The following is a 14,172-nucleotide window of genomic DNA, read 5'->3' on the forward strand; positions in this document are numbered from 1 at the left end:
TGTGAGTGTAGCTGCTGACAGTCTGGGATATGTCAGTGTGTGAGTGTAGCTGCTGACAGTCTGGGATATGTCAGTGTGTGAGTGTAGCTGCTGACAGTCTGGGATATGTCAGTGTGTGAGTGTAGCTGCTGACAGTCTGGGATATGTTAGTGATCAGCAGCTACATTGACTGTGACAGGTCACCTAGTGGAAATAGCATGTATTTCCTCCATATGCCAAATATGGTCAAAATGACCTCATCAGGTGGAAAATAGTCAAAATGACAAATTCAGAGTCAAAAGCCCAGAATGACACCCAGAAATAATACAAGTCCTGTTTTTCTGCTCTGATGGCTGTGGGATCAAAAATGTCAGTTTGAATGGGTTTCAATGGAGCATTTTTGGACCTGAACAGTCTGAATGTAACTATTTAGTTTCCACAGTGTATTTTAGACTTATTGTAGGAGCTGAGCTGCAAATTCACTGATTACACTCAAATACACAATCTGGACATGATGAATGTTAACATTTTAACGTTTCTGTGAAAACTGAGCTTTAACTCTGAGAGGTGAGTGAAAGACGATATTTTCCTGAATCCTCGTGCGTCTGCTGAGTCGCTCTGACTCTGAGCTGAATGTGTGTATTTTCAGTGGAGTGTGTTGTTTGTGTTCACAGTTATTGATCGGTGATCGCCGCTGGCGGCTGGTCCAGCTCTGGATGTTTGCGGGAGCTGCGAGCTGTTGACCAACAGGGATCAATGTCTCAAAGGTCTCTGCCGTGTTTGGTCGCTCTGCGGGACGCTGACCTGAGACCAGCTCAGTCTGCACGCCGTCGTCTGACCGTCTGAACGCTCCACTGTCTACCTGCTCAGGTAAGACACTCATCTCATCAACCTTCTGTGTGTGTGTGTGTGTGTGTGTGTGTGTGTGTGTGTGTGTGTGTGTGTGTGTGTGTGTGTCACTTTTTCCACTAACACTCAACAGGCTGGAATTCAGATTTTTTAAATGTTTATGGTCGTATTTTCTTCTTGTGTTTTCAGTATAAAAACATTTAAAGTTGCACATAAAATACAATAAAATCAGAGTTTGGAGAAAAAGTCAGTAATCTTTAGAATAAAGTCAGAAGACAAAAACACTTTTTAGTCGTTATATATAGTTTTATTTGCTGTTTTTTATACGTTTAACAGGAAAAAATGTTTTAAAGTCTGTGAGTCTGATTTTTATGTTAACCCTTTGAAACGTGGGTCAACGTCACCTCTCTCGTGTTGCTTTCATACACAAAGTGATTAAAGCTTTAAGACATGAACTATGAGCAAACTGCTTTGATTTCTTTCCAAAACATGAAAACGACCTGAAAATGATCTAAAAGAGAAAGAAAATATTTAGAAAATTACCAAATAACAAGTAAAATATCAAGAAAACAAAATGAAATGCTATTATAACTTTCTATTTTAATTTAGGTTACAAGAAAAAAACTGTATTTATTTATTTGATTTTCTTTTGCACTTTTTCTGGTCATTTCTGAGTTTTGCTCTTTTACTGTTTTGCGATAATTTTCAGCTAATTTCCTTCTAACTTTTTACTAATTTCGTACTAATTTTGGGTACGTTTTTGTTAAGTCGCTCATTGCCTTCTTTCCATCAAGCTAATTTGCTCAGGTTTTGAAGGGTTAATATTTTTGTTTTTATTCTCTAAATTCAGAGTTAATAGTTTTTATGTTGATTAGATTGAGTTCTTACTGTCATGGAAAACCTGGAAAAGTCATTGAATTTATTTCTGAGAGTGATCTTGTGTGGATGAAACACTGAGTGAAGCTGTTCGTGTGACGCTGCTCTGACCGACTTTAAATGTGATGTGTCTGAAAAACACTCCACCGGTGGGGATTATTATTATTATTATTATTATTATTATTATTATTATTATCATCGTCATCATTATTGTTGTTATTGTCAATATTATTATAATTATTGTTGTTGTTGTTATTATTATTATCGTTATTATTATTATTATGAGTCCTTGTAAAGTCACGCAGAAGTTTAGGAATTCTGACTCAATTCTTCAGTCAGAAAACAAAAACACTTTTTCTTCAGATTGAATTTTCAGTGTTGGTTTCATTTCATCTGCTCTTTGTAATTAATGTTTAAAAACGTGTTTAATCTGTAAAGTCTGAATTTAATGGTTTCATATTTAGACATTTCATTTTACTTCTAAACTCTAATTTTAAAGTTTAACGTGATGGACTTTAGTCATCATTTAACCCTTTGAAACCCAAGTAAATTGGCTTGATTTCTTTGAAAACGTGGAAAGGGGGCAGCGAGCAACCTCACAAAAATCGGCCCAAAAATGAGCAAGAAATCAGTAAAAAGTTACAAGAAAATTAACTGAAATAAGCAAAAAAAAAAACTAGGAAGGAGCGGTCAAACCAACAACAAAACAAGAAAATGTCCCTAAGAAAGTGCTGCTTTTCTCTTTACTGCAACATTTTACAAAAGTTCTGATAAAGACAATTATGAATCTAGATTTCTGGACATTTTCCCCTCGTTTAATGATCACATCTGCACCCGCCAGCTCATCTTTAAATTCTGTTTATTTACTTTTCATTTATACATTTCTTAAGTTCCTCGTTTTGTTTTTTTTTCCCTTTGGTCTGAGAGGTTACCGGATTAAACACGAAAAAAAACTCAAACCAAACATGTCAAAAATCAACAAGTGTGTATGTGTGTGTGTGTTACTGTGTGTGTGTGTGTGTGTGTGTGTGTGTGTGTTACTGTGTGTGTGTGTGTGTGTGTGTGTGTGTGTGTGTGTGTGTGTGTGTGTGTGTGTGTGTGTGTGTGTGTGTGTGTGTTACTGTGTGTGTGTGTGTGTGTGTGTGTGTGTGTGTGTGTGTGTGTGTGTGTGTGTGTTACTGTGTGTGTGTGTGTGTGTGTGTGTGTGTGTGTTAGTGTGTGTGTGTGTGTGTGTGTGTGTGTGTGTGTGTGTGTGTCTGTGTGTGTGTGTGTGTGTGTTACTGTGTGTGTGTGTGTGTGTGTGTGTATGTGTGTGTGTGTGTGTGTGTGTGTGTGTGTGTGTGTGTGTGTGTGTTACTGTGTGTGTGTGTGTGTGTGTGTGTGTGTGTGTGTGTGTGTGTGTGTGTGTGTGTGTGTGTGTGTGTGTGTGTGTGTGTGTGTGTGTGTGTGTGTGTGTGTGTGTGTGTGTGTGTGTGTGTGTGTGTGTGTGTGTGTGTGTGTGTGTTACGGTGTGTGTGTGTGTGTGTGTGTGTGTGTGTGTGTGTGTGTGTGTGTGTGTGTGTGTGTGTGTGTGTGTGTGTGTGTGTGTGTGTGTGTGTGTGTGTGTGTGTGTGTGTTACTGTGTGTGTGTGTGTGTGTGTGTGTGTGTGTGTGTGTGTGTGTGTGTGTGTGTGTGTGTGTGTGTGTGTGTGTGTGTGTGTGTGTGTGTGTGTGTTACTGTGTGTGTGTGTGTGTGTGTTACGGTGTGTGTGTGTGTGTGTGTGTGTGTGTGTGTGTGTTTCTGTGTGTGTGTGTGTGTGTGTGTGTGTGTGTGTTACTGTGTGGGTGTATTTGAGTTAGAGTATTGATGTTTTCCAGTTTTTGGAATCAAACTGAAGAAACTTTTCTGTGAATCTGTTCTGACTAAAAGTCGACGCTGATCAATAATCCGATCAATAATCTCCTGGCGAAACGCAGCCGTCTGAGAAACGCCGTCATGTTTGACATGCAGTCACTTTATTTATGAAGCCCGTTATCACGGTTCTCCTCAGAGGGGGGGCGTAACAGCAGACGACGTCCCTCTGACCTCAGACCCTCACCTCACCTGAGGAGAAACTCCCTAAAACACCTGTAACGGGCAGAGCGCCTGGGGGGCGGGCCGCTCCTCCGGACGGACAGACGAGTGACAGATGTCATAAATCACAGTTCACATCTGCGTGTGATTTAATGTTACCAATGCCGTTAAGGTTGTCACGTGAGCAGCAAATTAAAATCAAACAGTAAATCAGTATTTCATGATGCGGCTGCTTCAGTCAGGTGAGAGGTGACGCAGTGATGGCGGCGATGCGCTTTAACAGAAATCAAACTGACCTCTGATTGGCTCCCTCTCCGCAGAATGAGGGCTGCTGATAGGCTGTTGGTTCTGGCTTTGCTGCCGCTTGTCTCCCTCGCTGCCCATCCTGACATCTGCAGCGCCAAGCCCAAAGACCTCGCCCTGGAGCCACGCTGCATCTACCGCAGCCCCGACCCCGAGGGCCCCGAGGGCCCCACCCCGGAGCCCGAGCCCGTCCCCGAGTCCACCAACCCCAGAGTGTGGGAGCTGTCCAAGGCCAACAGCCGCTTCGCCCTGTCGCTGTACAAACAACTGGCCGCCACCAAGACGTCCGACGCCAACATCTTCATGTCCCCCATCAGCATCTCCACCGCATTCGCCATGACCAAACTGGGAGCCTGCAACCAGACGCTGCAGCAGATCATGAGGGTCGGTGCTTATTTCTATTATTATTATTATCATGATTAATATTATCATCGTTGTTATTATTAATAATAATAACAATAGTAGTACTAGCAATGATAATAAGCCTGCTGCAACTATCACAATTATTTTATTACGGTTATTCATAAAGGGACTGTTCTGTTGTTACATCAAAAATTGACCTTTTGATGTTTGAAAGTTGAAGCTGAAATCCTGGAGTGAAAAAAGCCTTGTTGGTGTTTCACTTGTGCTGCTGGTTAGTTCCTGCAAACACTGTCTCTCTGGACACATTTTTTATGACACGTGACTAAATTGATTTTTTAAATTGATACATTTATTTTTTTAAAAAGAAAAAAAAAACATTTTTTCTTTAAAAAATTCCCAAATGTCACCAAAATGTGAGAAAAATCCACCAATATATTTTCTTTAGAAATCTCAAAAATATTTAGAAAAACAATTTGTCAAAAAGAAAAAAAAATATATATATATATAAAGAAAGTGACTGACAGGCGCTCTCTGCATGTCTCTGCCTGCAGGTGTTTGAATTCGACACCATCAAAGAGAAGACATCAGATCAGGTCCACTTCTTCTTCGCCAAACTCAACTGTCGTCTGTACCGGAAGAAGGACGAGACCACCGCGCTGATCTCTGCTAACCGCCTGTTCGGGGATAAGTCTCTGATCTTCAACGAGACGTACCAGAACATCAGCGAGACCGTGTACGGCGCCAAACTGCTGCCACTCAACTTCAAGGTAACCTGCTCCGACACCAGTCCAACACCAGTCCATCACCAGTCCAACACCAGTCCATCACCAGTCCAACACCAGTCCATCACCAGTCCAACACCAGTCCATCACCAGTCCAACACCAGTCCATCACCAGTCCAACACCAGTCCAACACCAGTCCAACACCAGTCCAACACCAGTCCAACACCAGTCCAACATGAGTCCATCACCAGTCAGGTATAGTGTAAGCAATAATGGTGGTGCTGTTCTGCAGGAGAACCCAGAGAAGGCCCGGGTCACCATCAACAACTGGATCTCCAATAAGACGGAGAACCTGATCCAGGACACGCTGCCCGCCGGGGTGCTGGACTCAAACACTGTCCTTGTCCTCGTCAACACCATCTACTTCAAGGTGTGTGCCCGTCTGGCTCCCTCTCTGTTTAGACTAACATGCAGATAAAGAACGGATTTTAAAAACACAAACAGCAGAGACGCTTGACGAGAAGATCAAATAAAAAACAGACCAGACGGCGGTGGAGCTTCCACTTCCTGTCTGAACTCAGCATGGTCACCCAGATGAGCTCTCAGGTACCCAAATTTTACGGTAATCGGTTCTCAGTAGTCCAGCTCTAAAATTTACAGCTCAATAAATTCACCTGTTTAGCTAAAGTCTGATAAAGTGATTTTTGTCATCTCTCCAGGGGCCAGTCGCAACGGCCCCAGATGGGTTTCCAAGATTTTAGGAAGTTTTTAGAATTTTAGGACATCTCAAGGACTTTAGCATAGTTACAGGATTTAAGGATGTTTCTCTGATTTGGGTAAATTTAATAGGATTCTAGGATTTTTAAACATTGCCAGGATTTTGGGGATTTTCATATGTTTTTAGGACGTTTCTAGGATTATTAGGAGGTTTCTAGGATTTGAGGATATTGCTGGGATTTTTGTGATTTCCGTACATTTGGGACATTTCTAGTATTTTAGGACATTAGGGTCTTAGCTAGGACCTGTCGGGGGCTGTGGGGGATCCTCCACTGGCCTTTTTTTTGATCAACAATCTATTTTGATGCTGTTTTCTGCACTCTGGCACCTCATGGGTACTGAAAGTACAAAAACAATTCACAGTCAGTCACTTTATTTTTATTGTGAATTAGAAAATGGGATACTCATTAGTTGAGTATCTCTGCATTAGAAAGTGGGGAAATGTTCTGTATCTTATTGACTCCATATAATCAGACTCTGGTGCTGCTCAGGTGTGAACAGAGTGAAGCGGCTCACTGTATGTAGATTTATTTTCCTGCCTGATGTTCTGCTGAGGACATAAAACCGGACGTCGTCTGCAGATAAAGAGAACTTCTTCTCTAAAATGAGCCTCGGTGTCGCTGCACAAATCTCAGTCCTCCAGCAGGGCAGACAATGAGTAACTGTTTGAACCCCTGCTGACGTCCACTCGTCTCTCGTCTCAGGGCCAGTGGAAGAACAAGTTTGACAAAGACAACGTGTACGTCTCGGACTTCCACGTCAGCAGCAGTAGGACCTGCTCGGTCAACATGATGTACCAGGAGACCAAGTTCAAGTACAGGCACTTCCCCGACGACCACGTGCAGCTGCTGGAGATGCCTTACCGCGGAGACGACATCACCATGGTGATCATCCTGCCGAGCAGAGACACCACGCTCAGTAAGGTAACCCTGACCACCACCTGTCCTCTCCTCACAGGTGTGTTAAAGTGTGTTTGGTGTGTGTTTCAGTGTGTTGTGTTGGTGTGTTGACAGGTGGAGGAGAGTCTGGACCTGGAGAAACTGACCAGTTGGCTGGATGAGATGAAGGAGACCACCGTCGCCGTCAACGTCCCTCGCTTCAGGGTGGAGGACAGCTTCAGTCTGAAGGAGAAGCTGCAGGCCATGGGACTGACCGACCTGTTCAGCTCAGACAAGGCCAGTCTGCCAGGTAAGGGGGCGGGGACACTCAGGACACACCTGGAGCTTTATCAGGTGTCCACACATCTGTGATCTCAGGTGGACCATCAGCTTTTCATCGATGGGTCAGTTCAGGTGTGTTTGCGAGGTCGTTCTCCAGGTGATTTAGTGTGTCTGCAGAGGTGATGGAGGTCAGTTTTATTAGAACACCTGCTGCTGACGACGTGAGATGTTCGCCAAGTAAAAGTAATCTGATAACTGAAAATGAGCCTGAGAACCAAAATGAGTGCGGGCCATTTGGGAACTAAAATGAGCATGAGCGTTTAAAAACTAAAGGAATGCAGGATTCTTGGGAACTAAAATGAGCATGGGATGTTTCAACAGTAAAATTACTGCTGCGCTGCTGAACTAACTCATGAGAAATTTAAAAACTAAAATGAGTGCTAGGCATTTGGGAACTAAATGTACCATGTCAGGGAACCACAAAGATCGTGGGTGGTTGGGAACTAAAATGAGTTTGGGCTGCTCAGGATCTCTGGTGAATGTGGTGTGACAGCTCTCATGGTTTACTCTCTCTTCATCTTACAGATTTATTATTTGTTCAGATTTGTTCTATTTTTTAGCTTTATGTTTACTCTGTTAAATACATAAAGAGCAACAAAAAACCCAAACCAAATTCTTGCTAATAAATCTGATTCTGAGCTGTGTTTATTTCTATATTGATTACACCTGTTAAAGTAGCATGAAGTGACACCGACGGTCTTCTCAGTGATGAATAAAGTCTGAATGTTTCAGGGATGTTGGAGGACGACGGTGATGGTCTCCACATCTCGGACGCCTTCCATAAAGCCTTCCTGGAGGTCAGTTACTGCAGACGTCACTCATACAGAGTTACCTAAAGAGGTGAAAGGGTGCTGATGTTAGTACTTTACTAAATACTTTAGTATTTTAGTACTGATGCTGATTTTAAACCCTGGACCTTCATGTGATGAAGCTGCCACTTATGGTTTCTGTGTATTTATCCAGAAGGTCCAAAAGCTGTTTAAAAGCCTTCCACATGTTGAATACAAGTCTGGGGGTTAATGTTACTAAAATAAAACCTATTTTAAATCACCCTAACAGATTCAAATTTAAATGTAGGCTTCTAAAAACACTGGATGAATATAAACATTCTCAAAGTGTTCTAAAGCTTTTGTTCTTTTCTGTTTTGAATTGTACAGTACAAAGTACATTTTTGGCTGATGTTTGTACATTAAAACCCTCTAAAGATCCCAGAAAATGCACTGAGGACTCTGACCCCGATCCAGAGTCGGATCAGACTTGATCTTGATTTAACCTGTTTTATTTTTGTTTTCTTGTGGTTTGCAGGTGAACGAGGAGGGCAGCGAGGCGGCGGCAGCCACCGCCGTGGTGGCCATCGGACGCTCCATCAACTTAAATCGGGAGATTTTTATAGCCAATAGACCGTTTCTGCTGCTCATCAGAGAATCGACCATCAACGCCATGCTGTTCACCGCCAGGGTGGCCGACCCCTGCAACCAATAAAACCTCTCCGGCTGGCGCTTTAATATCACAATCTGGAAAATACTAAAAACCAAATCCACATTTTTTCCTTTGTAACAACACAGTTAGGCATGACAATGTAAACTAATCAACAGAACTTTTTCTCTTCTTTCGTGTTTTTGATCAGCATCTTGACATCTGGCTGTTTAATCAGCAGAAACAAGTTATAATTACTGGATGTTGATGGTATCCTCCGGTGACCCGCACGCTACTATACTGAGACCGTACTATTGAGCTTAAATACGTTTAATGGCTTTTACAGAATCAATTTTGTAGAACAAACTAATGTATTTTTAACTTATGCTAATCCACAACTTTTAGCTTACCATTTTAACCTTTCAGTACTTTTAACTATTTCAAGCGTTTATCTTACTTTACTTTTACTGTTTATTCACTACTTTAAGCTAACAGTTTCAACCGTTTATCCATTGCTTTAAGCTAACGGTTTCAACCGTTTATCCATTCCATTTTGGTATGTTAACTGTTTATGGTACTTTTAGCTAACTATTTCCACTTTAAAGTTAACATAGTTGGCTAAAACTAACATACAATTTTTTCCATTGCTTTTAGCTTCCAGTTTTTTAGCTATTTCAGTTGTTCATCCATCATTTTTAACTATTTACTATTTTAACCACTGATCTGTTAATTTAGCAAACTATTTCAGAGTTTATTCGTTACTGTTAGCCAACAGTTTCAGACATTTTTTTGCTACTTTTAAGGAGGAATTTTATCTGTTTATCCGGGACACTTAGCTAACACGTTCAACTACTTGTCCATTACTTTAAGAATAACTATCTCAACCATTTATCTGTTACTTTTAGCTAGCTCAACCAATTTTCTGTTCCCAATACCAGACTATTTAGACTGTTTATCTGTTACATTTACTTTTCATAGCTTAACTTTCAGCTAACTAGTTTAACTGTTTATCCATAACATCTAGATAACTATTTCATCTGTGTATCCATTCCTTTTAGCTAATGGTTTTAACCAATCAGCAGTTTCTTTTAGCCAACACTTTATCAACAGTTTTCTCTGTTACTAGCTAACAGTTTCAACTTACCTTAACTATTTTAATCATTTATCCGTTACTTTTAGCTAACTACTTCAGCTGTCATTTTTAGTTATCACGCCCATTTATCTGTTATCCTTACCAAACTACTTAGACTGTAGACTATCTCTAAAATGTAGGTATTTTTACGGTTTGTAGTTTAACGTTGGCTAACTGTTTATCTCAACAGTTTCATCCGTTTATCCATTTGTTTTAGCCAACACTTTAAACCTTTTCAACAGTCTATGTGTTATCGTGGGAAACTCTGTATGTCCGAGTATACGTCACCACCTGACCAGTGTTTGTGGTGAATTGTGGGTAATAATGGTGTCGGTAAAGAAAGAGGCGAGTCGGTGGCGGTCGACACTTAAAGTGCTTTATTTCCTCTGGAGGAGATGCGACCTGTGAGTGATCTAGTGGTCATGGTGAAAGAAGCTTCTTCACATTTTTCTAAACTAATAATCGACCTTTGGCCTCGCCCCTCCCTCCCTCCCCACCCCCTCCACCAAAATGTTTTAGAAACAGAGACATGCAACAGAAAAGATCTTCACATAAAACCTTTCAGGTTCTCCACCACAGAACGTGTTAAGTACCTCCTCCTTAAAAAATGTACAGTATTAAAAGTTAATTTACTAAATGTTTTTCTTTGACTCATTTTCTGCTTTGATATATTAGGATATATTTTGAGGAATCAACAGTAAAGAGTAATCTCATTAAGTGAATATATCTAAATGATTTGATTTATAATTAGGCATGTTGTGGTCAAGGTAACTGGATATTCATATCATAAACATTTGATTCACACAGTTAAAAGTACAAAATAAAAAGCCAGAAGCTTAGAAACATGAAAACGTTTGTGAGAGGATGAGCCGAGTCCTGAGCGACTCCGACTCCGTAGAGACCAGAAACTGACGACGACGACGATGATGATGATGATGATGATGATGATGATGAGTTTGAGGTTGAGCTGTTTTCACAGTTTGGCTGAGGATGAAACAAATGAGCTGAAGAAACATCGAGGAGGAAAAGTCGGATTCTCAGCGGTGAGTTCGTTTAAATCCGCAGTTTGTCTAAACTTTTAGATTCAGTTTGATTGTGAATTCCAAATCTTGTCAAAGATGTCAGAGTAAACACTGAGGAGCTGAATCTGACAGGGTTCATACACGTTTTTACCAGCACAAATCTGAATGACCAAACTTTCTCTGAAACAACAAGTGCTGCTCCTTATCGGCTCTTTTCGTTGCTATATAACTGCTTTTTTAAATTCATTTTATTCTGGTTCATCAAAAATGTTAGCTTTTAAAACTCATTTTAAAGAAAAAATGGGGGATATATTTTATCTTGAGAAACGTTTGATGATTTTTAAAGAAAACATGTCGAACAGAAATTATCGTTGGATTCTCAAAGTCCCAATAGACCTTGGACATGTGTTATACAGGTTTGTGAAACTAAATTCCATGACATTTCCAAAACTTTCAAGGCATATTCAGTTTTCAAAAACTTTGCTATTTGCAAATGTTTTGAATGACTGTATGAACCCTGTCTGATGACGTCTGAAGAACTTCAGAGGTTTTTTCAGGTCTGTCGTCACATTTTCCTGTTGATAATTCATCTGATTTCAGTTTTTGAACCTGATAAAGGGAACAGTCTTTGGTTCACAGTAATTGTGTTCAGGTTAAAAAAAACAAACTTGGATGCGACTTTTCCGTCTTTCTAGGTTCCTCCGGCAGAACCGGACCAGAACAGACCGGAGCAGACCGGCTGCTCTGGAAGCAGCGTTTGTTTGAGTTGAACTGGCTTGAAATGAAAACAAAAAGCTACAGTCAGTGCAGAGAGACGAGACAGAGTACTGAGGACCGGACCGGACCGGACCGGACCAGTTCAGACTGGTTTAGGAGGTTTGTAACATGACAGGGAGCATTCAGAAATTACTGGTGACCAAACTAACCGACCTAGTTCAGTCTGTCGAAGCGTTGCTTTCAGAGCTGGGCAACACGTCCACGTTTCACTTCAGAACTCGTGAAAATCAGGTTTCAGGATTCCTGTTTGAATTTAGTGAATCCTGATAAACTCACGAGTACAAAGCCAGATTTCTGCCGTGATTTCTCAAATCCTGTGACGAGAAATCCGCTTCACAATTTTCTTTTTTTTAAGTTTAGTGTTTGAATATAAGCAGCTAAATCGTTCAAATGCAGCGATAAATTCACAACAAGTTCTTTAATAAACTTCGATGTTTGAGGCCCAGTTTTTCATGTCGAATTAGATCATCCTTATTTTCTGTTTTGCATGTGATGAGATATTCCTGACGTTTGGCTGATGGTCAAATTAAGAAAGAAAATAAGTTGGTTAATATATATATATATATATATATATGTATATATGAATAATTTGGGAAAAAAAACTAAACCAGGAACATGTTGCACCTTTGCCCGTTTTTAACCAAAGTGTTTCTAGTTCGTGCACAGAGATGATTTATTACTGCTAACATGAGCTCAGTGAGCTAATGACTCACTTACATTATAGAGTAAAAGTACAATGAAATATCTGACCTGTGTAACTTTGCTGTAAACCCTCAGTTACTAAATATTACGCTAATAACGCCTGTTAGCATAGCATGATCAGATATTTCCTAAACTTTGTAAATGGCATATTTTCTGTAGAAATCACGATGTGCAAATTTTACAGTTGCCTTGTGTAGAGATGAAATACTTCAATTATTATCTCTACATGTGTGAGATTTCTAAATGTGGATGGGGTTTGTGGGGTTTTGACGTGTTTATGTGAACAGCAAACTACATCTGTCTTTGTAGTTATAAACAGGATGTTTTTTCCCTTGTTTTTTTTTGCCATTTAAAGAAACCAATTGTGGGATATTTTTTCTTCAAACAAATTTGACAGTTTTCAAAGAAAAATGTTATCACAGCCTGAAAGTGTAATAACAGAGGTTATTGTCGGATTTTCACATTTCCAACAGTCCTTGAACACATCGCACATTATACAGACTGATGAAACCAAATTGCCTGACTTTTCCAAAAAACTTCCAGGTAGAATTTCAGTGAATATCTGCCAGCCAATCAGAGAGCAGTATTTTGTGTTGTGGGGTGCATTGTAGAGGCCTCGTGGTTGCTGGTTTTTGTCCCATGTTGCCCAGCCCTGTTTTTTGTGCCCTCTGCAGTGACTCGCAGGGATTGTTACCTGCTGCTGTTGAGATTATTTACAGGTGAGTTTGATTTCTGCGACATGTAGCTCGCACTGAGGTTTAGCTGTTAGCATTCTGCTACGTAGGGAAAGGTAAACGTCCGATTCACTGAACAAAAGAAAGAGTCTGTATACCTGATAGTTCCTGGTTTAGCCTGAAGAGTGGTTGCGGCGGCGGCGGCGGCAACGGCGGGATCTTGTCGGGACTCTTGAGTCCAGCCGGCCGGAGTGAGGACAGAGCCGCTGGCTTCACTTGCATAAAAAATTTACCGTCCACTGAGAATCTGATTCACAGCTCCGTAGAAAAACAGTAACAGCCGATCCGTGTGCTACCTGCCTACCTACCTAACATCTTAACTCCTAGCTTACTTACATTATTCATATGCAAAAAAAAAAACCCTCTTAGTAGTTTAAATATGTCTGATAATATGTGATTTTTATATTGTTCAGTTTATATAAAAAGTCTGTTTTTGATCCCGTGTCTCTCTGATAAGTGCTGAAGTTGTTTTGGAGGGCCAAAGCGGCCACCTCGTCTTTCCTTTGGCTGCCAGGTGGTCCGTCCTGCTCCCACCGCCCGGCAGGTGAACTGGTTTAGTTTTAGTCCAGCTCCGAGGCCTGGCTCCTACATCCATCTGGTCTGACGGGGTCCTCAACCCGTCGTTACCCGATCAATCACCCCGTCTGAACCGTCTGCCGTGACGACGCGTTAACTCTGCTGCACGTCTGCAACGGTACTCGGTACAGAAGAGGCAGGTTGCAGTAAAAATACGAGTAGAACGAGTAAGAATGCTACTCTGGAGAAGCTAACAACCTAGCAAGCTAACGTTAGCCAGAGAATTTGAGTCAACATATCAGCATAGAGCTAGGCTAGTTTCCACCTGCTTCCAGTCTTTGTGCTAAGCTAGGCTAAACATATCCTGGACCTACCACTGAAAGGAAAATAAACCCATATCCGGTGAAAACACTTTCCATCGTAAAAACACTTGAGTTTTCTGCAGATTTTAAACACTTTTAAATAGATGTCAGCAGACCAATGTTAGCTTATTGGCTCACATACATTAGCTTTTAAAAATGGAGGTTTGTGATTAATTAAAGCCAGTAAAATACAATAGGACATAATGACTAAGCAAAAACATTAGTTAGATGGCAAGCTAATGCTGGCGTAACTGCTTACACACATTAGCTTTTAAAAGTTGAGGTCTGAGGATTAAATTTAACATTTCAGAGCCAGTAAAAAACAACTGGACACAACGAGTGAGCAGAAAATCTGTTCACTTGCAGGC

The 14,172-nt window shown here is 40.9% G+C and overlaps 1 protein-coding gene across 1 annotated transcript; it reads left to right on the forward strand.

Annotated features, from left to right (window-relative positions):
• The first annotated feature begins 691 nt into the window (after positions 1 to 691).
• serpinc1 (serpin peptidase inhibitor, clade C (antithrombin), member 1) lies at positions 692 to 10,328 on the forward strand. Its single transcript, XM_088078215.1, has 8 exons — positions 692 to 849; positions 4,078 to 4,444; positions 4,975 to 5,190; positions 5,439 to 5,576; positions 6,628 to 6,846; positions 6,937 to 7,111; positions 7,876 to 7,940; positions 8,449 to 10,328. Exons 2-8 carry the CDS (start codon positions 4,079 to 4,081, stop codon positions 8,623 to 8,625), a joined length of 1,356 nt encoding a protein of 451 aa, XP_087934341.1. The 5' UTR covers positions 692 to 849; position 4,078; the 3' UTR covers positions 8,626 to 10,328.
• Positions 10,329 to 14,172: the final 3,844 nt, after the last annotated feature.

This window comes from Plectropomus leopardus, chromosome 5 (genome assembly GCF_026936395.1).
Source record: "Plectropomus leopardus strain MGB_pleo_1.0 chromosome 5, ASM2693639v1, whole genome shotgun sequence".
In the NCBI taxonomy this organism is placed as follows: domain Eukaryota; kingdom Metazoa; phylum Chordata; class Actinopteri; order Perciformes; family Serranidae; genus Plectropomus; species Plectropomus leopardus.